General features: G+C 36.7%; 1 protein-coding gene across 3 annotated transcripts; it reads right to left on the reverse strand.

The window, feature by feature from the left end:
• Positions 1–1,896: 1,896 nt before the first annotated feature.
• Positions 1,897–26,186, reverse strand: pip5k1ab (phosphatidylinositol-4-phosphate 5-kinase, type I, alpha, b). 3 transcript variants are annotated; one of them, XR_010896478.1, is made up of 18 exons: positions 25,874–26,186; positions 22,301–22,342; positions 18,379–18,413; positions 16,500–16,580; positions 15,720–15,850; positions 15,344–15,461; positions 15,008–15,160; positions 14,576–14,875; positions 11,211–11,434; positions 10,919–11,002; positions 10,785–10,833; positions 10,596–10,677; positions 7,455–7,616; positions 7,031–7,166; positions 6,797–6,859; positions 5,654–5,741; positions 5,424–5,574; positions 1,897–5,236 (listed from the first exon to the last, which is right to left on the reverse strand). XR_010896478.1 is itself a non-coding variant. In XM_067401411.1 (17 exons), the coding sequence occupies exons 1-17, from the start codon at positions 25,917–25,919 to the stop codon at positions 5,572–5,574; spliced, it is 1,797 nt and encodes a 598-aa protein (XP_067257512.1). In that variant the 5' UTR covers positions 25,920–26,186; the 3' UTR covers positions 1,897–5,571. The 3 variants fall into 3 exon arrangements, 2 of the variants coding, with proteins under 2 accessions (XP_067257512.1, XP_067257524.1); XM_067401411.1 differs by having other exon boundaries at positions 1,897–5,574; XM_067401423.1 differs by lacking the exon at positions 22,301–22,342 and having other exon boundaries at positions 1,897–5,574.
• Between the last annotated feature and the right edge of the window lie 11 nt (positions 26,187–26,197).

Genomic DNA, 26,197 nt, shown 5'->3' on the forward strand with positions numbered 1-26,197 from the left:
ATGAAAAATAACATTTATTAATGTTAATTTCAACATTTATTAATACATTAAAATCAAAAGCTGAATCTGTTAATATTATTTAATGAACTTACCCTTTTTGGTAACACTTTAATGCATATGTCGTCGCGTTCATGCAGCATTTTCCACCGTTACCACGGAAACCACTTTACGTTCGTGCGCATGGAAAATATTGAAGATATACTGATAATTATAACTGATGTTATTTAATGATACTATAAACTGCACTTTGTATATTACACTGAACTGAACGAAAACAGAAGTGCACGAATGCAGAATGTGCCATGTTTGCTGTTCTCGCATTTACGAGACTTTTGGTGCGTTCAAGTCTTCCTGGGAAGTTCGTATTTACGAGGTGGGAAATCGTGTGTACGACGGTAGGTGCGTTCAAGTCACTTTCGTCGGAGTATGATGGCGGTGTGCCTTCTCTAAATTAATTACACAAAATTACAACACTTCTGCTTCTAGAAAATGCAAATAATGTACATTAGTTGTATGTTGCTTTTTTATGTTTTTTTAATTAATTTATGAAGCTGTTGTAAACTTTATTGTTGCATATTACATTTTTATACTGTGATGCTATTGTATTTTTTGCTGGGAATCAGCTTACTTTGTTGTAAATAAAAAAGCCTGACAATTCACTGCTAAATACCTGTAATATTGTGGTATTTCGCCATGTTTCTGACTGACACGCCCCCAACTCGTACAGATCGGAGCTTAAAGAAAATTACGAGCTTCCCACTGGTATTTACGACATTGTGGTGGCATTCATGTCAGTTCTGCTCGTAAATACGATCTTTCCGACATGACTTGAACGCACCATTTGACCAGCGGATGTCGCTAGCGTGCCACGCCCTTCTTCTCCGCTGCTCTGCGCATGCGTAGAAGTTTCTCATTATTATGAGATAAGTCATTATTACGAGAAAATAAGTCATAATTACGAGAAAATTTCTCATTATTCTGACATACTAAGTCATTATTATGAGAAACTTTCTCAATATAATGAGATACTTAATGTCATAATTAATTGAAAGTTTCTCATTATTATGACTTACAGAATTATATTTTTTTACTCAACTGTGGCTCAACGGGCTTCCATAGTAAACAGACAATATAAAATTTCTTAAAAAAAGATGACACTATTATAAAATTATGGTAACACTTTATTTTAGGGTCTTTTAACTAGTTGCTTATTACTATTAGCATTCATATTACTAAAATATTGGCTATTTATTAGTCATTATTAAGCACATATTAATACCTTACTCTGCATGACCTTATTCTACATTCTTAATCCTATATATAAACTTAACAGTAAACTATTAATATGCTGTAAATTAGGAGTCATAGTTAACAGATATGTTCCCTATACTGAAGTGTTACCAAAATTATGTAATGTATGTTAACCCATAAAGCTAAGTAGTGTCTTAAGTTTTTATAATTAATCTGCTATGTCATGTTTATGACAGGTTATGTTGTCTTGGTAAGTTGTCTTGACAAAAACACTGACAGGTTATGATGTATTGGTTCATGTCAATTTGTCATAACACAGACATTTCAAACAATGTCATCTTAGCATTAAAACTGACATAATTGAGCAAATGACACTTAATGACAGTTGTCATAAACATGCATAAAACCTTTATATTCATGACGTGTCATGTTATGATTATGAAGGGGTCATGTCAGTCTTATGCACACCCATTCAAATAAAGTGTTACCCAGTTTTTTTTTTTTAATCAATGTTAACAAATAGTAATAAATACTGTAACAAATGTATTGCTCATTGTTAATGTAAGTTAATGCATTATCTAATGGGACCATATTGTAGTGTTACTGTAATTTTAAATGAGGGTGCAAGAAAAAAAGCAATGGTTTGGAAAATATTTTATTCTTCTTAAATCAGAAAGACGATGTGAAAAAACAGAATCACCACTTCACTGAAAGATGGTAGAAGAAACAGGCTGCAAACACCACACAAGAAAAAGGCATTTCCGTGACTTGCTTATATACATAATATATACATGTTTTATACAGACCAGGTAAAAATATAATCCTCAAAGCACTTACGGTCGCCAGTTATTGTTCCTGACACCGCCAGACATTCACAAGTAGAAAAGCTGAGGAAGAGCTTTCACAGATTTATAATGAATTTACCATGGACACAAACACATAAAATACAAAAATGGTTTATATTGTCAAGAACTTCCCTCAGACCCAAAATAAAATACATACTACTTTGATCACAGAAATTGCAGACAGATTACATAATACATACAATCATCTACGGTACATAGAGAATTCAAAATCCATACAGGTCCACAAAGTAAAAAAAAACAAGACATTTCTGAATAAATACAATCACTGAAATACATTGGCAGAAATGTTCATATTGCAGTAGATTGGTTGGTCTGTTTAGTGTCAAAGTTGCACTTTCATTCGCATTACGTTTGCATTACCGTCAGGCCAAAATATTTACTTTTGGGATGTTTTAGTGTGGTTTTAGAGGAGCGGAACATCATTCTAGCCTATAAGAATAGATTGATCAGTATTGAGTGTTGGTCAGAGAAAGGCAGTGATTGTTGCATCTTGAGATCATAAACACAGATTAAATAACAGAAACAAATGAGAGCGAGGCCTGAATGGTAAAGACGAAAAAAAACAAAACCTTTTATATCTGTGTGCTTAATCTTAAACCAATGCTTAAACCAACTGTGAAATTAAGTCACTGAGAGCTGATCCAAGATCAGATTTTGAGTTGTGAATTTCAGAACCTCAAATATACAAAGGTCTATAAGAAGAGGCATTATACAGAGCAGATAAAAGCACCACATTGAACAGTGAAATGAATACGAAACATTGTGTGCAATATTAGTTTTTATAAAAGTAACTATCCATTATTATATAGACCAAGTATCCAGAGAGGATAAAAAAATTGACTATAAAAATGTAAAAATGTTAATGTTACACTGTAGGAGTTAAATGCGAATTTAGGTAAATTTTGACATTCACAAATAATTTATAAAGTTTAGAAATGGTGTGAAAAACCTGCTGTGAGACGAAAAAAAAAGTAAAATAATAGCAGACTGCTTATCTTTATTTTTATTATCAGTGCCAAAGCCAATCCTGAAATGTCTACTTTTCAACTGTGAGTTTAGCTCTTGCTTTTTAGTGATATTAGATCATTTTTTCTAGATAAAAAACTTTATTTTTGTGAAGCATTAAGGTGCATCATCAAAATGTTCTGTAACATGATCCGACAAAGACTTGAACAATAGGCATTGAAATGATTCAAACCAAAAGAGCAAAGCAAAAAAAAAAAACAAAAAAAAAAAAACATAACATTGACCCAAACTCCATAACTTCTGTGCACAAGTATACATTTTTATCAATTTGATTAACATACATTAATGTCAAAAACAACTAGAATATGCATGAATACTGCATCCACCATTTCTTCAAAACAGTCTTGTCAAAACAGACCGTCAATGTACTTCCTGTGCATATTCTTCAGGTCTGCAAAGGAAAATCCTTGGCAAACGATCACTTCGCTCCCACACTTGTGTGATTTTAAGAGCTGCAGTTCACCAACTGTTGTTTTTTGGGACAACACAACACTGTTCAAACTTACAGTCAGCCCTTCTTCTAAATACTTCAAGACTGCAATGTCAGTCTCAGATCTGTGTGTGGCAGAGGTATCAGGACCAGGAATCGGCCAAAGAGAAACTAAGTAATGCCTGTCAACCAATGGATCAATTACAAAACTACTTCTTCTGTTAAATCGATCCAAATGGATGTGATAATAGAAAGGCAGATTCATCAGAGAGCTTGTAGTGAGCCAAAGACTCTGCAGTTTTCTTTCCAGCTCCTCTAAAGTGTTCACATGTGCCCTGGTCAAGTCCATTAGCGTCCATTTTCTTTCTTCACTCTCAGTTTAAAGGATTACGAGTCTAACGACAACTGTACAAAAGACTGTTGAACAGATTTTACATCCAATCAACTGGAAATCAGCCGGGAATACTCTCAATATTTCTTATATACCGACAATATAAGATGTTAGAATGTAAATTAAGCCTACATTCTTGATATTGAAATTGCTGAAAGGCTTTTCAGTCCTGTTTACACATTATACGATTGTGTATAATCATTAGGCTTGTATGAAAAGGGCCAGTAAAGCATGCATTATGTAACAAAAACATCTGTAACAGGTAGACCTGAAATGACTTAAGCAGATCCATGTTGGTCCAAGTGTTTGGAGGCCGTGTAATTTCTGTAACCAGCAGAAACGAGCGTTTTCTTACCAACACGCTGCTTTCGATAGTTGCATTAAGGCGTATGATTGGAAGACGTCATGGCACATCAATCAATCAGTCACTCTATTCATTAACATGTTAGTTAAAAGACAATAGCTGCTGTGCTGGAAGAGCACATTAGTAGCGTATTAGAACGTACAGGAACAGAATGAATAATTATTTACAGAACTATATACACAAATACAGTACGCTAATATTACAGGGCCCTTGGCATGGCAGCAATATGTGCATTGAAAAGAGAATATGACATGCATGAGGATCCGTCCATTTCTCAAACTTGACAGTTGATTGGTCCAATATGGAGGGGCAACTTACAATGGGAAGGGAGGGGGAAAAAATGCATAGAGACACAATTATATGAATTAATCCGTTTAAAAAACAAAAAAATCTAAATCTACTTAGTGGCACCTCGGAGAAGGCAATCTAACCATGAAATACTAAGCCCGAATACAGGATATTTAGAAGATGCAAAGCTATTTTATCTGTAACATTCAAATGCATTTACTTTTTAAAAAGTGGGAATCATTTTTGGTCATTTTTCCCTTTTTTTGTCACTCTTAGGGCACATGCTGTCTCAACACAGAAAGAGCTGGAAAAACGATGCTCTCTTCAGGTTTACTCAAAAAGAAAAGTCATAACACAATTAACCTTCATATGTATTTACAGAAGCTCATGAGATATAGAAGTTGTCGGCTTAATGCCTTCTGAGATAAACATACTGGAGCGCTAGCAGCCGTTAGTCCAAGTCACACCAGTTCAGAGAGAATTTAAAGACTGATATAAATAAAGATTTATGCAACAGACTCCAAGGATAATATAAAGTGGTGCCAACTGTGTAACGCGTTTCTTCTCCCAGCACTAGCTAGGCAGAGAAAACTAAAATTTGTTTGTGCATCCTTCTTGCTCTGTTGTAAAAGTTGAAGAGAGAACAAAGGCAGTAAAGAACGTGACTGAGATACTAACATCACCTTTCCAATAATTGTATAAAGTTTGTGGTTAAAATTAGGTTTAGCAGCATTTCCTGTGCAAGAGAACGAGAAAAAGCCATCTTCGCTCAATGGCTTTTCTTCATTCTCTCTGTTTCTCACTCACTTTTAAAACGCATGTCATTGTGCTGAGGACCTGGAGATCTTTCCCAAGCTCCTATTGAGAGAAAATTGCCATCGTAGCCCTTCATCTCTCTTGAGTTTCTGTGTGTGTCATCTCTCTGCTTCTGGTGTCGTCAGTCATCGCTCTGCTCTTACTGGAAACAAGCAATATGGTTTTTAATAGAATTGCATTTTTGGATCAATGAGATTATTTTGAGTTTATATACAACTTACAAAACAAATGTCAGTCTCAGGGATGATGTCTTTGAGCGAAATGGCATCTTCATTGCTTAACTGCTCATCTAAGCATTCGGCTCCAGTGCTGAAGAAGAGAGCGAGAGATGGAGGATTGGTCTCTTTACATATTTACTTCACCCAAATATTAACATTATTTTATATTTATATAACACCCCATTGTTCCACACACATTCAAAAAGTTTTAGATCGGTAAGATTTTTGAATGCTTTTGAAAGTCTCTTGTGCTTACTAAGGCTGCATTTATATGGTCATAAATACAGTAGAAACAGTGTGAAATATTATTACAATTTAAAATAACTCTTTTCTATTTTAATGTTTTAAATGTAATTTATTCCTGTGATGTCAAAGCTGAATTTTCAGCATCATTACTCCAGTCTTCAGTGTCACATGATCCTTCAGAAATCATTCTAATATGCTGATTTGATGCTCAAAAACATTTCTTACTACTAATGTTGAAAAAAGTTGTGCTACTCAATATATTTTTGTGAAAACTTTTTTTTTTTATTTAGGATTGGTGAATTCCAAAGAACAGTATTTATTTGAAATAGAAAACTTTTGTAACAATGCAATTTTCTTTACTGTAAAGTCATTTTTGATGAGTCCTTGCTCAATAAAAATATTAATTTTTTTATTAATTTTTTTATTAATATAAAAAAAAAAAAATAAATAAAAATAAATAAATATTATATATATATATATATATATATATATATATATATATCTTTCTTACAAGCAGTAGCCTTGGTCTTCGGTCTAAACGGTCAAATACAAACTGTCAAAATGCCCGTATTAGTGAGTATTCACATAAATGTAGTCAATGTAATTACTGTGCATGGGTGTTGTTCTTCACTTGTTTTTCCTCTCTCTCTCTGTGTGTGTGTGTATATATTGCAACTTATTTATTGTTATTATTTGAAAAAATATATATATGTAATATATATAAATATATAATTTTTTTTTCCCTTTTTTTTCAAATAATATTACACTACAATATTTTCCTACTTTAGCTCGTTTAGAAAAATTCATTAACAAAAAATGAAAAATTGGCTCTTTGGTTTAAAAGAGGTTCCCGACCCCTGCTTTGAGGCCTGAGAAATGTGTATGTTTGTTTAGTTTTACCTGTGGGGGGCGCTGTTGTCATGCTCAGTTACTGCAGATTTGTGTACCTCCACCCCTACTGACCTGTAAGTGAGCAGCCAGAATTATACAAACAAAGGTGAAACTCTGCCGGAGAGAGATTTCAACGAGAAAGATGATTATAATGATGATGATGATGAAATATAAACATACAAAAAAGACTGCAAGAAACTACACAGAAATAAAAAAAAGTGACAGATGCTAGTGTGGAGGTACCTTCGAGGAGGTGAAGATGATGTCATTCCTGTGCTGCCTTGTGAGGAGTTGGACATATTTGATGCCGCAAACTCACTAGAGCTTCCAGCCAAGGGATCGGTTTGTGGAAGCAGGTCCGGTCTGCCTGACTGCATGCCTGAGGATGACAATCACATAGAGAGTTGATTTAATTTATGCTCCAAAGACAATACACAATTAAATGCCTATTCACACTACACCTGACTCACAGCAGAAAATCATGCACAAAAATATTTTAATCCATCTTTATCAGTTTGCACAACAAATTCGCAATATCTTACAGTAACGCCTACTTATTTACATTCAATGGCTAGGATGATTCACTGCTGTATCCCAACTTCTGTTTAAAGAAAGCAGTACATTCAGCAACAGGCTTGATGTAAATAGTTTTGGTTGCGGTACTCACCGCTCTCTCCTTCTGTATCGGACTGGCTAAGGTGAGTACGGTACGCGAGTCTGGCGTCAGCAACTGTCTGTCCACCAGGGGCGGGAGCAGAGCTTCCCATAGGAAGTCGTCTCACAACACTCGAACAGCCACTTCGACTCTTCTTTGAGGGGGAAGATTTTACTGGGAATAGAGAGAGAGGGCACAGGAGGATGACATCACAAAAAGACTAAAAGTTCAATGACCAAAATAAAGACATAACTTAAAGGATTAGTTCACTTTCAAATGAAAATTAGCCCAAGCTTTACTCACCCTCAAGCCATCCTAAGTGTATCTGACTTATTTCTTTCTGATGAACACAATCAGAGGTATATATTAATAAATATCCTGACGCATCCAAGCTTTATAATGGCAGTGAGCGGGATCAAGGAGTATGAGCTGAAGAAAGTGCTTCCATCCATCATAAACATACTCCACATGGCTCTGGGGGGTTAATAAAGGCCTTCTGAAGTGAAGCGATAAGTTTGTGTAAAAAAAATCCATATTTAACAAGTTATGAAGTAAAATATCTAGCTTCCGCCAGACCGCCCTACATATTCAACTTACAGAAAAATCGGAACTGGCATCGCGTCAGTTAGCTTTTTCCGTAAGTTGAATAGGGAAGGCGTAGGATGTAGCGTAAGCGTTTTGAACTGTGAGAGGCATTGCACCTTCTTCATACGTTGAATACGGAAGGCGGTCTGGCAGAAGCTAGATATTTTACTTCATAACTTGTTAAATATGGATTTTTTTTTTTTTACACAAATGCATCGCTTCACTTCAGAAGGCCTTTATTAACCCCCCGGAGCTGTGTGGAGCACACATTTATGATGGATGGATGCGGATGGAAGCACTTTCTTCAGCTCATACTCGTTGATCCTCACTCACTGCCATTATAATGCTCAGATGCGTCAGGATAATTATTAATATTTCTCTGATTGTGTTCATCAGAAAGAAGCAAGTTATATATACCCAGGATGGATTGAGGGTGAGTAAAGCTTGGGCTAATTTTCATTTGAAAGTGAACTAATCCTTTAAAGGTGAAGTATGTAGTTTCTGCAACACTAGTGCCGCCTAGTGGAATTACAAAAATAAAGCATATTTTCAAACAACTTTTCACAGGTCGAGCCTCCCCCAACTAAAACATCACAATTACAGCTCTTTCATGTGCTTGTGAAGGCATGTCTCAACAGATAAAAGTAATCTATATTTAATAAAAGCTCCAACATATTATGAATACTTTTACCTGTTTTGCTATGTGTCATGAGTAAGAAATTGCGTAGACTAAAGGTGCGGTCACACAGCACTTTTCGTTCCATTGACTTCCATTCAAACGCATGCGAATGCGTCAGACCGGAAACGCAAGCTCGTGCGAAAAATTTCGCATTCCAAAGTTCAAGTTTGGTGAACTCTGACCTGCGAATTCGCATCACATGAAGACGTGCGACCAGTAGAAGATCGATTCATCACGGCATGACCTCTTGGCTGAATTAAAAGAATTATATTTTTTGGCAGTAAAGTTGAGTAGGTTCTATATTTTTACATTTTGAATGTATTGCTTTAAGTTATGTGTTGAATTCATGTTTATAAAAAAGACGTTGTAGACCGTGACGTCATATCACGACCATTACAGCATCCGAATAAATTTCGCACGTTCAAAGTCTAGTGTGACCGCGGCTTAACACTCTCTCTAGTGCGAATACAAGCGTCTCGCTTATAATAAACCCATATGCTAATTTTTTTTTTGCACCACAACTGTTTGGGGCATCAAAATAAACATTATAAACAGGTAAATTTGTCTTTCTGAACAAGTGCATAATGATGCTGTATGGTATTGATGAGTCCATTGTAGAGCATTGCATCACAACGCCCCATTCGCTTTGATGCGTTCATGACCGATTTCATCTCTGAAGGTCTTCTGCACTTCTGTAACCAAAGCTGAATTTCTTTTCCCATGGAATGCGTCAGCCATGTTCCCACACTGTCTAAATACACTCTGACTCCACCTCCTACAGTAGCCACGCCCAAAACTCTCACTATAGGCTGAGCTGGAAATGATAATAGATCTGATTGGACTGCTCTGAATGTTTAGATGATGCCTAGGAGGCTCAATGTTTACACTTTTGGGGGGAGATAAACCCATGAATAGCATATTAATAACAGTCAAATTGGGTTGAGAAGGAATTTTAACATAAAAAAAACTTACATACTTCACCTTAAAAGATGTTCATCCGAAAATGAAAATTATTTACTCAACCTCACTTACCCATAAGACTTCCATTCGTCTTTGAAACAAACTAAGTAGATTTCTGTCACAGAGATTTTTTATTTGTATTTGTATATTTGTAAATTGTCTTTCTAAATGTTTCGTTAGCATGTTATTAATGTACTGTTAAATGTGGTTAAAGTTACCATTGTTTCTTACTGTATTCACGGAGACAAGAGCCGTCGCTATTTTCATTATTAAACACTTCCAGTCTGTATAATTCATAAACAACTTCATTCTTTATAAATCTCTCCAACAGTGTAGCATTAGCCGTTAGCCACGGAGCACTATCAAACTCATTATAAACATCAAAATAAACACTGTACTTACGCGATTAGACATGCTGCATGACGAACACTTTGTAAAGATCCATTTTGAGGGTTATATTAGCTGTTTTAACTTTTTTTATGTTGTTTGAGGCAAGCGTAGCTCTTGGGGCGTGGAGCACCAGATTTAAAGGGCCACACACCCTGAATCGGCTCATTTCTAATTATGCCCCAAAATAGGCAGTTAAAAAAATTAATTTAAAAAAATCTATGGGGTATTTTGAGCTGAAACTTCACAGACACATTCAGGGGACACCTTAGACTTATATTACATCTTTTAAAAAAAAGTTCTAGGGCACCTTTAATGAAACCTGAAAGATCTCTGCCCCTCCAATGAAAGTCCATTCCACCAAAACTTTCAAGCTTCAAAAAGTTAGTAAAGATATCCTAAAAACAATCCATTTGGATTGAGAGGTTTAATCCAAGTCTTCTGAAGAGAAACATTGACTTTGTATGATGAATAATTAAATTTTGGTTTTTGATGTGCTGTTTGAATGTGCGTTGATCATTGTTTATATGTTTATAACTTACGTGTTTTCTTAAAAACTGTGCTGCACATGAAACGCTGGAATCGCTCAGCGTAGAATCCAGGCCGATGTACAGAGACTGTGTCCTACAACGTAAATGTTTACAATGCTATTTATCTCACAAGACAAACAGCTAAGTACAAAATAACCATAATGTTTGCTTTACAGTAACATACAGGAACTGATGACTTACCCCATCATGAACCAAGGCCTTCCAGGAATGCTCTATTTTTTTAATAAATCTGAAGGAAGAAACAAAGGAGGGATATTAATGATGGTCACAAACATGTATACATGCACACACAACTCTTGTCTGTGACTAGTCACCTGTATGACTGTAATATGTCGATGATCCCAATATAAACCAGTATTCTGTCTCCTTTACTGTTGCGTGCTGGGATTCCTCCCCATCTACGGACAAAACAAGAAATTGCATGCATTAAATGATTAACACATACTGCAACCGAACTAAAGCCGGGTGTACACTGTACGATTTATAACAGTCGTTTATGAGAGCTGCTTGACAGACTGTAAGAACATGATCCTGCTGTAATCCATGTCACATTGTCACACTCAAACAGAGAACATAAGTATGTAGAATAATAAGGTGGTGACTAACTGGTCCTCTGTTTCCAGGGTTCCTTTTCCTTTGGCTTCACCCTGTATGGACTCCATCGCGGTGCTGTACAGAGCTTTCTGAGCCTGCGGCCTTCTGTGGTCTGGCGTCACAGCCCCCTCGGACCCCCCGCCCTCGACCGCCCCTGCTCGCTCACGAGATGCCTGATCCGTGTTATGGATGCCCACCAACAGACTGTAGTCCATAATTTTAAAGCTCTGTAGTAGCTGTCAAATAAACAGATGGACAAACAAAACAAATCTTGTTTTTGGCAATATTCAATAAGTATATCTGGATATTTACATATTTGCTCCAAAATGGTGATTTATCAGATTTTTTTTTTTTTTTTTGACGACACAGAAAGCATCTGTTCAACCAAACTATTGTAGCCAAAGAGATTCAAAATATTTAAAGCAAGAAATAAAATAGTTCAAAATCATTTTTATACATACACTGCGTTCCAAATTATTATGCAAGAGACATATCAGTAAGATTTCAGTCGAATACACATTCAGATTTTAGTTTTTCTAAGAAAATGTTTATTTGTTTATTTATCCATGTCTTTTTAGATAACTGGTATCAATCTCAGACAAAATAATTTGCCAGGTCAATGGAAACCCTACTTAGAGGTTGTTCCACATTATTAAGCAAGTCACAGTTCTCATGCAATATGGAGAGGAAGAAAGATCTTTCTGAAGATGAAAAGCATGAAATGATGCAAAGTTGTGCAAAAGGCATGAAAACAACTAATATTGTGTGGAAATTAACAAATTATCATAAGATTTGTGAGTGATTTAGAGCACAGCAGAACTCGGTCAGATAAAGGCTTATTAATGAAAGTTCCTGTCAAAAAAATGTATTGTATTAAAAGGGCAGCTATAAAAAAGCCAGTGTTGAGCAGCAAACAGGTATTTGAAGCTTCTGGTGTCTCAAGAAGCTCTCCATGCAGGCTGGCAGTCGTGCGTAAAGATGCATTTCAGTCACCACTAACCAAAGCTCACAAAGAGAAACATTTACAGTGCGTTTTATTCACTGACTAATGCTGTACTACAATGGATGGTCTAAATGGATGGATTTCTGGATGGTTGGTGAATGGCCACCATGTTCCAACAAGACTGCGACGTCAGCAAGGAATTAGAGGGTGATGATTTGGGCTGGAATATTGGGAAGTGAGATGGAACGTCCCTTTAGGGTCTCTGAGGGTATTAAAATGAGTTCAATATATGTGGAGCTCATAACTGGCCATTTTCAGCTATGGTATTAAAAGGAGGATTCTAACTTCTGAAATACAATGTACTATACACTATCCCATGCTGCAAAAAAACACCACAGCAATAAAACTGTTTGAAAATGTATTTCTACACCCACTGTAAATGTTTCTCTTTGTTAGGTTTGGTTAGTGGTGACTGAAATGCATTTTTACGCACAACTGCCAGCCTGCATGGAGAGGTTCTTGAGACTCCAGAGACACCAGCAGCTTCAAATACCTGTTTGCTGCTCAACACTAGATTTTTTATAGCTGTCCTTTTAATACAATTTATGTTTTTGACAGGAACTTTCATTAATAAGCCTTTATCTGACCGAGTTCTGCTGTGCTCTAAATCACTCACTAATCTCATGGTAATTTGATAATCTCCATTCAGTTTCACACAATATTAGTTGTTTTCATGCCTTTTGCACAACATTGCACCATTTCATGCTTTTCATCTTCAGAAAGATCTTTCTTCATCCCCATATTGCATGAGAACTGTGACTTGCTTAATAATGTGGAACAACCTCTAAGTAGGGTTTCCATTGACCTGGCAAATTATTTTGTCTGAGATTGATACCAGTTATTTAAAAAGACATGGATAAATAAACAAACCAACATTTTCTTAGAAAAACTAAAATCTGAACGTTTATTGTACTGAAATCTTACTGATATGTCTCTTGCATAATAATTTGGAACGCAGTGTATATGCACCAATATAACAATACATAGTAACCTTTTATAGACTATTAAACATTTTAATACATGATGCACAACAAGAAAGATCACAAAATTGGTCTGATGACATCTTTAGCATACTTAAAATTCTGTCTTACAAAAAAAAAAAAAAAAAAATCACTGTAATATTTAAAGGGATAGTTCACCCAAAAATGAAAATTTGATGTTTATCTGCTTACCCCCAGGGCATCCAAGATGAAGAGGACTTTTTTTCTTCAGTCGAACGCAAATTATGATTTTTAACTGCAACCGCTGCCGTCTGTCAGTCAAATAATGGGAGTGAATGGGAACTTGAACAATAAGAGTCGAAAAAACTTCCATAGACAAATCCAAATTAAAACCTGCGGCTCGTGACGACACATTAATGTCCTAAGACACGAAACGATCGGTTTGTGCGAGAAACCGAACATTATTTATATAATTTTTTACCCCTAATACAACACTATGTCCAACTTCGTTCAACTTCCGGTTAGTGAGGTCTGATCGCGCTCTGACAACGGAAGTGATGTCTCGCGCTCATTGAAGTATATGGGCGAGACATCACTTCCGTCTTCACAACGCGTTTTTTGACCTCACTAACAGGAAGCTGAACGAAGTTGGACATAGTGGTGTATTAGAGGTAAAAATTATATAAATAATGTTCGGTTTCTGGCACAAACCGATCGTTTCGTCTCTTAGGACATTAATGTGTCGTCACGAGCCGCAGGTTTTAATTTTGATTTGTCTAAGCCAGTGGTTCTCAAACCTGTCCCGGGGACCCCCCACCACTGCATGTTTTGTGTGTCTCCCTCATCAGACACTCCTAATTCAACTCTTGCAGTCTCTACTAATTAACTGATGACTTGAATCAGGTGTGTTTGATGAGGGAGACATGCAAAATGTGCAGTGGTGGGGGGTCCCCAGGACAGGTTTGAGAACCAGTGGTCTAAGCAAGGTTTATTTACTGTTATAGTTGAAGTTCCCATCTACTGCTATTATTTGACTGACAGACGGCAGCGGTTGCAGTTAAAAATCATAATTTGCGTTCGACTGAAGAAAAAAAGTCACCTACATCTTGGATGCACTGGGGGTAAGCAGATAAACATCAAATTTTCATTTTTGGGGGAACTATACCTTTAATGATTTATTATGTCATACTCCCATTCAAAGGTTTGGGGAAAAGAATGCATGCAAATTGTTGTAATATTGCACAATATTACCATTTTTAATGTATTTTTAATCAAATAAAGCCAGTCTAAAAAAAAAAAAAAATCATTCCGATCCCAAACTTTTGAAAGGTAGAGTATATTGAATATTCATTATCAACATCTTCATAATAATCCTGGATTCAGTGTTTAAACTAACATGCAATAACACCCAAACACAAGCATGCCAAGCTCACCAGGCAGTCCCGCTGGATGGTTTTGCAGAGGGCGTTGTAGTTGTCAGGTTCAAGTTGGATGCCCTCTGGCATGTCCTGGATGAAATCCAGATCTTTGTAAGTGGGTACTCTTTTCTCTCTCTCTTTAGGGGAGGCACGGCGCTTGTACGTGGAGCCCTTCAGGTCATATTTGTGGTGCATAGGCACACTGCGGGGCAACAGATTATTCATTACGACGATACGAATGTTCTTTCCGCCCGCCTGCACACAATACAAGCCGTAAAACTTCGGGAGCAGCGTTCTCTTGTTCTGATTCAGATTCTGAGGGGAGGAGGAGAGGATAAATTAAATATAAAATGCTGTTATATCACAATTTGGGCCTAGATGAATGCTACAATTTGATTTATATCTTGTGGTATGCATCTAAAGTTCATGAACATGTGTAACGCTCACCATGAAGTATCCAGGCAGTAGTTTCTGCAGGAACTCTGCCTCCTTGTGCTGCACTGTTTTAATAATAAACTCATCGTCGCTTGTCACATAAAATATCGATCCACTCGCTCCAGGATTGGACAGTTCGATTAAAGGATCATTACATAGAGAATACTGCAGACGGAAAGAAATCACAAAACACATCAGGGATGGACAGTGAACTACGTGTCAGTGTGTGTGTGTGTATAGTGCAAAAAAAGGTAATGAGTTCATCCTCAATGTTTAATATTAATATAAACAATAAATACTATAATAAATAATTCATATTTCTTTTATATATACACATATTCAGCTAACCAGATAGTCATCAGGTCGAATGCCGAAGAGTTCTCTGAAATAACGAAAGGCGATGGGGGCGTAGGTCTTAAACCTGAAGTCACCGTGGTGATGAGCTGGAGTCAAATTACTTCCTTCACTGTAGGAAGAAGACGGGGAGAGCAAAACAGAGACAGGGTTTTGAGTTTGTTTTATTACATAGATAACCTCTGTTCGATTCAGAGGCTGATGCCCAAATATATGATGCCCAAAGACTCTGTTACGGTTGACATTCACTTGGTTTATAGACTAAAATAAACCTATTTAAATAGCAATAGATATTTAAATATACATACAAAGCATGGTTGAATAGGTCTGACATATACACAACACACACACACCAAGATCGTACACACACCTGGGGAAGAAGATGCTCTCTACTACATAAAAGTCCTGCATGAGAACGTCTCTCTCAGCTTTCTGACTGAGGCTGCCTACGGTGTGTGCGATACCCAGCTGGATGGCACCTTTGAGGGCGGAGGAGGTCGTCTACAGACAAAGAAAGAGTGCGTGTGAGAGTATGCATGAGAAAAAAAAAAAGAGCAAACAGAAAGGAAACACTAGATAAATACCACAATGATTCTTTTAAATAACCTATAAATGAGCTGTTATGTAGGTGGCGTGGGAACATAATGCATTTATAAAAAACAACAACAACAACAGTAATTTCCAGTAAAACAAATGCTGGAATATGTCATTATTAGGAGTGGGAGATATAGTAAAAAAAAAAAAGATGTTGATATTTTTCACTCTTGACATTATTCAATATATGCGTTTATAAATTGATGTATATGCTTATGTAAAATGCTTATGTAAGTGATGACATATATATATATATATCTCTATCATCAACATTGAAGATGCAAATGTATCATGGAATGGGACTTTTGTAGTGATTGACAATTTTGACCATTATAAGGAATGATCTTGAAACTAGTTTAATAACACTGTCTTTATGAGTCTTCATAGGCAAATAAAATCATATTAAAATCAGTGCAATTTTCACAATGTTGCATCATCATCATGATGATCTCTCTTTCCTTTCCAACTCCTCCCTTTGGTCTATTCCTCTTTTCTAGTCCGGTTTCTCTTTTGGCCTTCCTCTGTTATCAGGTGACACATCCGACTGCCAGCTGACCTTTTTGTAAGTCGTTTCTCCTGTGGGGTCAACTCCTCGGTGACCAATGGTCTTCTTCATACTCTGAGATGATCCTGGCCCCTAGTTAGAGAGACAAAGACACAAAAGAGTGACAAAGGAAAGAAGGGGAACAGAAAAAAGGCAACTGGTTTCATGTCAATAGGCCTCCACTCTGTCCAGGTTTGACTTCCTGTTTGTCAGGTGTTTCCTCGACACAGACACGTACATTCTTGTCAGTGTGTTCATCCTCTCACTGCCTTGGTACATGTGAATCCTCAATTGACAATGGGTGCTGTGTGAGTGTGTGTGTGTCAATATTTGTCCTGTTCAAGATCCTTCTCACATGACTGTTTGATCAACACAGTAACAGTGAGTTAACCTTACTTCACCCTACAGGGATCATGTGTTCACATTCCTCTACCAATGTCCAGCAACTAAAAAAAACACTTGGATGAAACTGTGGATACTGAGATTTCACATACTTGGCTGACAAGAGAAAAGAAAATGTTTGCATAAAGCAAATCTGACATCTATTTAGTGATAAATCAAGATGCTGTGCTTTATTGTGAATACAGTCATGACTAAAGGGCAATGTTTAATGCCATGTTTACTGCTATGAAATGGAAAAAATGCTAAATTGGAAAAAATGAACATTGATAATGGGCATTGAGTAAAATGGATGCTAATGCCCACAATGTTAAGAGTTAACATTAAAGGTACAAACAAAGCTGTGAGCAGTGAAGTAAAATAAAGGTGTAGTTGTTAGAATAAGTCAATTTCAATAGGATTCCGCACAATAGGGAATTTTGCATGAGGGTAAAGAGATTTTGCTCATGTTCAAGATGGTTATGCCAATTCACCATGTTGACCAACTGAAAGCTGCTTGGTTTGATAGTGACTTCTGTGTGAGCTCATATATATCTACCCTACTGACACCTATTGGACCTTTTTTGAGCACATCTCAAGTCTGAGGTAAATTAAAAAAAGACTACTTGCTACCGAGTTGTCTTTGCTGGCTGCACGTAAAAACAACTTAAGCTGTGTAGTATAATTCACAAATAGATTATTGTGAATCTTAAGAGACCATTATTTTAATGAACCGTAAAAACAATTTACAAGTTTTTTTCTAACAAATCATGAATTAGAATCTGCTAGAGCGGTAACAATTTACAACCAACTCACTTATTGAATGGCAAGTGATCATAACTTTCATTTATGTCTAGCTAGAAATGACCTAGCAACTGTTCTCTGAGTTTACTTAACCCTCTAAAGAGAAAATTATGACTATTCACTGACTCGTTGTTCATATCACAAATGTAGGCCTAGCTAAGGTTACATATTTACAGTTTAACTCCAACTGTACTCCAAAACTGTGACTCCCATGTACAAGGAATAAGGAATTTATTTAATATATCAATTTTATTTTTTACTATTGGCCAATTAATTGATTTGTTTTGTTGGAAAATACCTTATAGCATGACTTCTATTGTATTCTGCATTTTAGCACATTTGGGAAGCTGTACTGACCAATCAGCTCTCAGGAATGGAACCATTGGTTTTATAACGCTCAAACATTAAATATCCCACTATGCACTGGGAAGACTATTTAAGGTATGATTCATGCCCTGATGGTATATGCATTTGAGTATGTTTTCCACTTCTAGTTAGATCATTCTGACACAAACAGATTATATGCCATTCAATGTAGAACGAATGCAAATTCTCATTAAACAGGAACATGATTTGACTAATGCAAAATTTGACTGATGAAATGGTAAACGAAACTGCACAGTCATCAGATTTACAATTAAGAAAGAAATTAAGAAATAATTTCTTTGCCTGACAAAAATTGAGTAATCCAACATGAGATCAGGCTTACCTCCGTAATGGTCATCTTTCGAACTCCGCTGGACCCTTTAAAGTTAGAGAAAGAGAGAAAGAAGCATGAAAAGAACATTAAAATTTGTTAGAGGGACAGAAAAAAAACATGAACTTCACACCACCTCTAGCCATTTCTTTCCTATGAAATAAAACTAAATAAGAGCTGTCACTAATGATTATTTTGGTAATCGAGTAATCGGCAGATTATTTTGACGATTAATCAAGTAATCAGATTTTTTGTGGTAATAAAAATAGCCTTTAAAAATGACTTAAAATACATGTATAATATCAATGAGGCAATAATAATTGGTTTAATATAGTATCCCAAGCAAGTAATCATACGGTTTTATAGGCTGGGACAATAAATCGTTGAATCGTGGATTGAGAAATAATTCTGGATCAATTCTGAGATTTTCCGAATGCATCGCCATTCTCTCTCGAATAGATTCTGAGCTTAGTTTTTAAACGCAGATGGCACGGTGTTCTTTAGAAACAGCTGTATTTGAACTCGATACACACCACTTGAAACTTCTATAAAATAATCATTCATAAAGTTCAAAACAAGCATGCCACACAAGTCCTGAAAAGTGAAGCCGAAGCGCCCCCAGGTGGCTGGAAGCAGTATGTCATAAACCCCGCCCTCTCCATGTATTCCAGTGGGACGTGAGAAACTAAACAATTAAAATGACACTATATTACACATATTAGGCAGTTTTTATCACGCTGGTGTTAGTTTAAGTTTTCGTTCTTTTAATAAGTTTGGTTTTAGTTAGTTATTTGATGCTATAAAAACTGGGGTGTAATGTCATGATTGACAGCTGAGGTTGACAGCTTCTCTGAGTGGCCACTGAGGCGCCAACAGACTTTTTGGATCTTCGCGAGGTGATTGGAGCTTTAACTTTAATTTCTACATTTCCATAACTGTTTATTTCACACCAAAATAAGTTTTTCTGAGTTTGGGCAGGACCTTGATATCACGGCTCCACTTTGTGCTCACTACTGTGCAGACTCAGGTTTCAAGTTCACTATGCGCAGACTCGAGACTCAAGATGTCAGCGCCATATAGACACACTGGCGGCTTCACTTACTTCAATGGAAGAAAATGAAGGTGTGCCGTCCATATTTTTTTTTTTTTACAGTCTATGGTTTGAAAAGGTTGAAGTGAATTACAAGTGTGTTTGCATGGGCTGTTTGCAAGCATTCTGAGGTTCAAGTACTTAGCCGAACGCATGAGCGATCTTCTTCGTGAGCATTTGAGTGTGCGGTTAAAAACTAGCCTAGAGCGCCATCTGCTGTTAAAAACTAAGCTCAGAATCAATTCAAGAGAGAATAGCGGTGCTTTCGGAAAATCTCAGAATCCACGAATCGAGATGAATCAATTTATTGCTCCAGCCCAATGGTTTTATTGAACAACACTGTTAAAATACTTAATGTCATATACATAGTATAAACAATCAACTTATGTACAAATTCCTGCAGAGGGAGCCAATAGCCTGGTGATTGATCATGCTATAAAGTGTAACAACAACAACAAATTTCTCTTTAATATTGGCCAAACAACATTTAGCCTAATTCAAATGTTCACTTAATGTTTAATATTTGGCCACTTGTTTACGATAGAAATGCTACAGCAAAGGTTTAAATTTTTTTTATAAATCGCGATGCACAACAATTTGTCGCCGTAGGTTTATGATTTATGTTAAAAATCTGGTGAAATGGCGCACATTGCGTTCCCAGATGAATGTTAGCAACCTATACTCACAGCACAGTATGCAGAGATGAAGTTTGTTAACCAAGCTGCTGAGACGCACACCACGCTTGTAAATGATAACAGCGCAACACTTTGCATGAAGCACAAGGCGAGTCAGACTTTATATGCACTCTCATGCACATTATTGGAAACCCAAATAAAAAGTGCATGGAGAGACTGAGTTCATGTTGACAGCATTTATTGTGAATACAGCAGCTCTGAGAAACATGTAACCTGCACACATGTAAATAATTAAAGTGTCACGCTTTACTCTGAAACCCACAGCGCATATACTTATTTAATTGAATCACAGACTGAGATTTGTTTTTAAACGGTTTAAATATATCGTGCAGCCTTAGAAAACGGTTTAATAATGCATTTAATGGATTCTAGTCCTTGGAATCTAGTAAGTAGATCTAGAAGTAAATGAGTACCAAGTAAAATGAATGCAGCATTGGTGAGCAAAACATTCAAAAACATTTCAAAATCTTACCAACCCCAAACTTTTGGACAGTAGTGTATGCAATTTTGTACATCCACTAGTACTGAAAACATCTCACGTCTCAATTACAAAATTTGTTTATCATCCCTAATCAACTCGAAAAACAAACTAAAGTTCTTACAACTATCCTCCACCTGCCACGGTCACAGGGGGGCAAAATCTGTCATGACACCAGGGGTGCCAGACATTTAGCAGACTGTCACAGCAGATGCTTTGCGGATATTCACTCAATCAACAGCACAGGATGAGATCACAATCTTAAACACGCTGAGGCTTCAAATTCACATTTTTTATAATAGCAACGCATGGTATGCAATGGGTCTTGCTTGTTTGCATTGATTCAGAATGATCGCATGTCTTCGGGGCAGAAGTTAACAAAGCATGTCTGCTCGTCGTCAAAGCAAACAGACTGAGATGCAATAGCATAGCAACTTCAATCCTGCCAAGAGCTTGATATTATTACACACAATCAAGATTAGAATCCAACCTACAGAAATAGTAACAGTATTCACTGTGAGCGAACACTGTTTGATTGCAAAGGGAGCGTGCTTTGATCGTTTTCTTTATGTAATTAATTCACATTTAAATAACAGACTATTTCCATCCTACTAAGAGAAACAAGTTGATATTCTTATAGTACGACAACCTCTTATATATCAAAATCTCAATGAAAAGTTGATTTCTCAATTCATGACCCCTTTAAGGCTTTTTTAATGATATAAAGACAGTTCACCCTGACATTTTTGATTTTTACAAAAATTTTGTTGTTTTCTTCCCCACCAAAAACATAAGGGTGAGTAATTAATGACAGAATTTTCATTTTTGGGTAAACTAACCCTTTAATAGGTAGGACAAAAAAATTTCATTGACCCGTTTCATTGACCCATTATCAAAATTAGGATTACAAAAAACAGGTCAATCAGGAAAAAGTTATAAATTTACATTATCTCTAAAACTTAAAGCACAGGTGCTTTACCTCATGACTAAAAACATTATTGTGATATGATCATCTCTGTTGCAAAAGTCACATATTTTGCTGATAACGCAGTTACGTAGACTTAAGAATGCATAGAAGGTAATTCACCCATTCTCTCACACGATTCCCCAGGCAACTACTGAAAACTCTTGCAGTAACCAATAGCAACAGCTATTTTAAGTTTAAGTTAGTGACAAAAGATATAGGATATTTCAATGGCCAGCAGATCTAGTTATGTGAAAGGATTTGTGTTGTCACACCGGTCTGAGAACAAACAAACATTTTGAACAATAGAGTTTGAACAATATGAGTGATGATCAAAAGAGACATCATTCAACTGCTCACCTCACCAAGACGCAGGCTTACACGCACAAACACTAGTATCTACAAAATGTAAAGTCTGACCCAGTGGCACAATGTCCAGGAACTGTGATATATATTTACTTGTTCCCACAGATTGCTGGACCCTTTCATCATCAGTCTGAAATATCAATTCCTTTTCCCATCTGCCTTAATTGCACAAACAGATGAGTCAGTTTACAGCTTCCACTTTCAATGCATTCCACCCAACCCCCAGTCATCAAGCTTAAATTGCCACTGCAAAGGAGACCATGCAAGAGACAAGCCATTTTGGTTAATTGGCATCCAGAGTCTCTAAATCACACAGCACAACTGAGCCATGCATGTACTACCTCTCCGAGAGGCCAACAACCTCCAAAACGGAGTCCTCAGATCTGGAATGTAAAACAGTAATTTTAATAAGGGCCAAAATGTCAGCACTTAAACCAGTGTGTCCTAAAAGTATCTCTCAGAGTGGTTGAGAAACTGGGTAAGGTGTTTTGTTTGGATGGGTGGGTGGGTGTTTGTTGCTTGTTTGGATGGGTTTGTTGTTTGTTTGTTTGGATGAATGGGTATTTGTTTGGAAGTGTGGGTGTTTCTTTCGATGTTTGTTTGTCTGTTTGGACAGGTGGGTGTTTGTTTGGATGTCTGTCCATTTGGATTGATGGGTGTTGGTTTGTTTGTCTGTTTGAATAGGTGTTTGTTTGTTTGTATGTTTGGTTGTATGTTGCTTGTTTGGATAGGTGGGTGTTGGTTTGTTTGTCTGTTTGGGTGGTTGAGTTAGGGCTGGGCGATATATCGCATGCGATTGTCATGCGCATTTCGTCAGTAAAGCCGGTTCCCCGATTACCGCTAAATCGCCATCACCTGCTTTCAAATGGAGCGGCATTTAATAAACAGAGCCGTGGATCACTGACAAACAACGCAATATCGCGTTCATATCGCAGATGAATCGCCTTCGATAATGAACGCGATATAGAGTAGCTTATCAGTGAACTACGGCTCTGTCTATTAAATGCCGCTCCATTTGAAAGCAGGTGATGGCGTTTTAGCGGTAATCAGGGAACCGGCTTTACTGACGAAATGCGCATGACAATCGCATGCGATATATCGTGCAGCCCTAGGTTGAGTGTTTGTTTGTTTGTATGGATGGGTATTTGTTTGGATGGCCAGGTGTTTTGTTTGTTTGGATGGGTGGGTGTTGGTTTGTTTGACTGTTTGGATGGGTGAGTGTTTGTTTGTTTAGATGGACAGGTATTTGTTTGGATGGGTGGGTATTAGGGCTGGGGGATATATCGCATGTGATTGTCACGCGCATTTTGTCAGTAAAGCCGGTTCCCTGATTACCACTAAATCGCCATCACCTGCTTTCAAATGTAGCGTCATTTAATAGACAGAGCCGTAGTTCACTGACAAGCCACGCAATATTGCGTTCGTATCGCAGATGAATCGCCTTCGATAATGAACGTGATATTGCGTAGCTTGTCAGTGATCTACGGCTCTGTCTATTAAATGCCGCTCCATTTGAAAGCAGGTGATGGCGATTTAGTGGTAATCAGGGAACCGGCTTTACTGACAAAATGCGCGTAACAATCACATGCGATAAATCACCCAGCCCTAGTGGGTATTTGTTTGGATGGGTGTTTCTTTGGATGGGTGGGTGTTGGTTTGTTTGACTGTTTGGATGGGTGAGTGTTTGTTTAGATGGACAGGTATTTGTTTGGATGGATGGGTGTTTGTTTGGATTGTGTTTTTTTGCATTGATTGCATGGATGGATGGATACATGGATGGATAGATGAATGGGCAGAGAGACAGATGGATGGGATGGGGGGGGGGGGGATGGATGGATGCAAAAGATGGTTTCCGAGAGAGAAATTTAGGTTGTCAACAAACCTAACAACAAAAAAAAGAGACCAACACTAAATAACTAATATAACAGACACACTATTAAACAGCATAACCCATGATTAACATGAAACATGATTACAAATGTATAATTTATTACTAAAATATATTTGTTTTAAGTTTTGTTTTGCATCACATCCTTAAACCGCAGAGCAAGTGAATTGACCACTAAGAACACATGGCTCGTCTCTTGAGCTATTCTATATTTAGTCCAAGCTTAAGAGATACACTCTCTTTTAAGAGTGGTAAGGAACAAATCTTTTACCTCATGCACACAGAAACAAACACGTATTTTAGGTCATGAACTGCGGGAAGATGTCCTATCTGTGAGATGGGACTTGAGGTTTAGATGTTCAGCAGCCCGTCCCATTTCATCTGGGCGAGCGAGCTGGTTTCTGTCCCATTTTCACATTTATATTTAGTGCAACAGAACGGCCTCAGCAATCATCAAGACTCTGCGCGTGTCTGAGAGCACTAAAAATACTTCTTACAGAGTGCTAACTATGTGGGTTACCCACATGATATTCCAAAATGTCATCATATTCTGAGCTAACAGACAAAACCACCCAAGTAATGAACACCTGATTGACTTCAGACAACTGAAGTTAATCTCCACTTTATTTCCCAAGGGATGTTATTTTTACTCAAAGGTCAATGAAGACAGACAGGGAGTCGAAGACAATGACCACTCACAGGACATGCACTGTTAATGCCATTTACATCCCAGTAACCAATTAGCTAATTCACAAACAGAAACTGTTTGTTTGAAGCGTCAATGTTATGAATGCATGACAACAAATAATTTTGTTACAAACTAATAGATGAAATTATTTAGCATTCTCATAAACAGTCAGTGGAATAAATATTAGGATAGAACTACATGTTTGCCATGGTTTAAATCAACAGTGAGTTACAAAATAACTGAGTGTAAAAAAAGTTCCTGCAAGCCTTCATGAAGGACAAAGAAGTCAAACTAAACACTTTATAACTGAGGGAACTACTTAACTCAAGGTCTAACTCATGATAAAATGCTACTCAATGAACGCCACTGTTACATAAACACCTTCATCTAAACTTAATTTGGCTTATTATGTGTACCACAAATTATGAGAAATGAGAAAACTAATTTACTTGTTTAATTTATATACTTATATAAGTATGGGTGCGCCTTTGTAAAGTACTAGCACACTGACGTAAACTTAAACCTGACAGTTTTTTACATATTAGCAGTGAGCTAGTTTTAAATATTAACAAGCTGTTTTATCAATGTCTTATTAGAGAGAGGTATTAATATTCTAAATATCATATCTCATGATATTTACAACACAATACAAAAAAACTGAACGTTACTAGTAAGAACTATTTTAGAACTTAAGATCTTTAGGCAATTTCCATATATTTGACCAAACTCTAACATTTTATTTAGAACCAAAACAATAATTTTCTCAAAAAAAAAAAAAAAAAAAAACGTTAAATAAAGTAAGAAATTAGCGTGTTGTCGAGCGTTAACAACAAAACACCACTTATCATAGATGGTGACTCGTTCAAATTAACAAAAAAAAAAATCTAAAACAGCCCAATTTAATAGAAAAATAACTAAAAAGACCATCTTAACTAAACTGCATTCATTCATGTAGGTTATTTATTTTAATATTAGTTTTGTTATATGTTTGATATAACTGGACTAGTTAGCATATACGTTAGCATGTTAGCCACAGATCCACATCATCGATCTGGATTATTTTAGGAAAACCTTCAGATCATAGATCAATTAAACTAAATTAATCACACATATACACATCTGATAAGTTAGGGATTTATTATAATTACTAACTAACGACTATAATAGATTACATTTATTTTGTGGTTGTTGAACAAAAGGCTTGATTGAAGCCAGTAACGTTTAACACTGTAAACAGTGAATCAATCCAGTGCTGGTAAAAATATTTTGCCCATGGCAACAGACAACATAAAAACACACATGCCAATATACGTCTAAAAACATAATGATTTGATTTACCTGGAGGGGCAGATAAGCCCGTGTCGGGTGGACCGGCGGACGCCATTTTGATTCGGGTTTACTGGACCCGATCCATGACCGGAATCAGACAGGCAAACTAGTGTCCAGTTCCGCCAGGACTGACTCTCTGGCACCCTTTACTGTCACTGACCTATTTGAGACTATAATAACTACAAACAGAGATTCTGACCACTATCTACATACAGAAACTATTATTATATTTTACATTATATTAGCCTCCGGAGATCTAAATAATATAATTTAGGCTACACAATGTCCACGGTTTCTCTACAGACGACGACAGTCTTGTCTTGTCGACGTCCC

Source organism: Chanodichthys erythropterus, chromosome 2 (assembly GCF_024489055.1).
Source record: "Chanodichthys erythropterus isolate Z2021 chromosome 2, ASM2448905v1, whole genome shotgun sequence".
NCBI classification, from domain to species: domain Eukaryota; kingdom Metazoa; phylum Chordata; class Actinopteri; order Cypriniformes; family Xenocyprididae; genus Chanodichthys; species Chanodichthys erythropterus.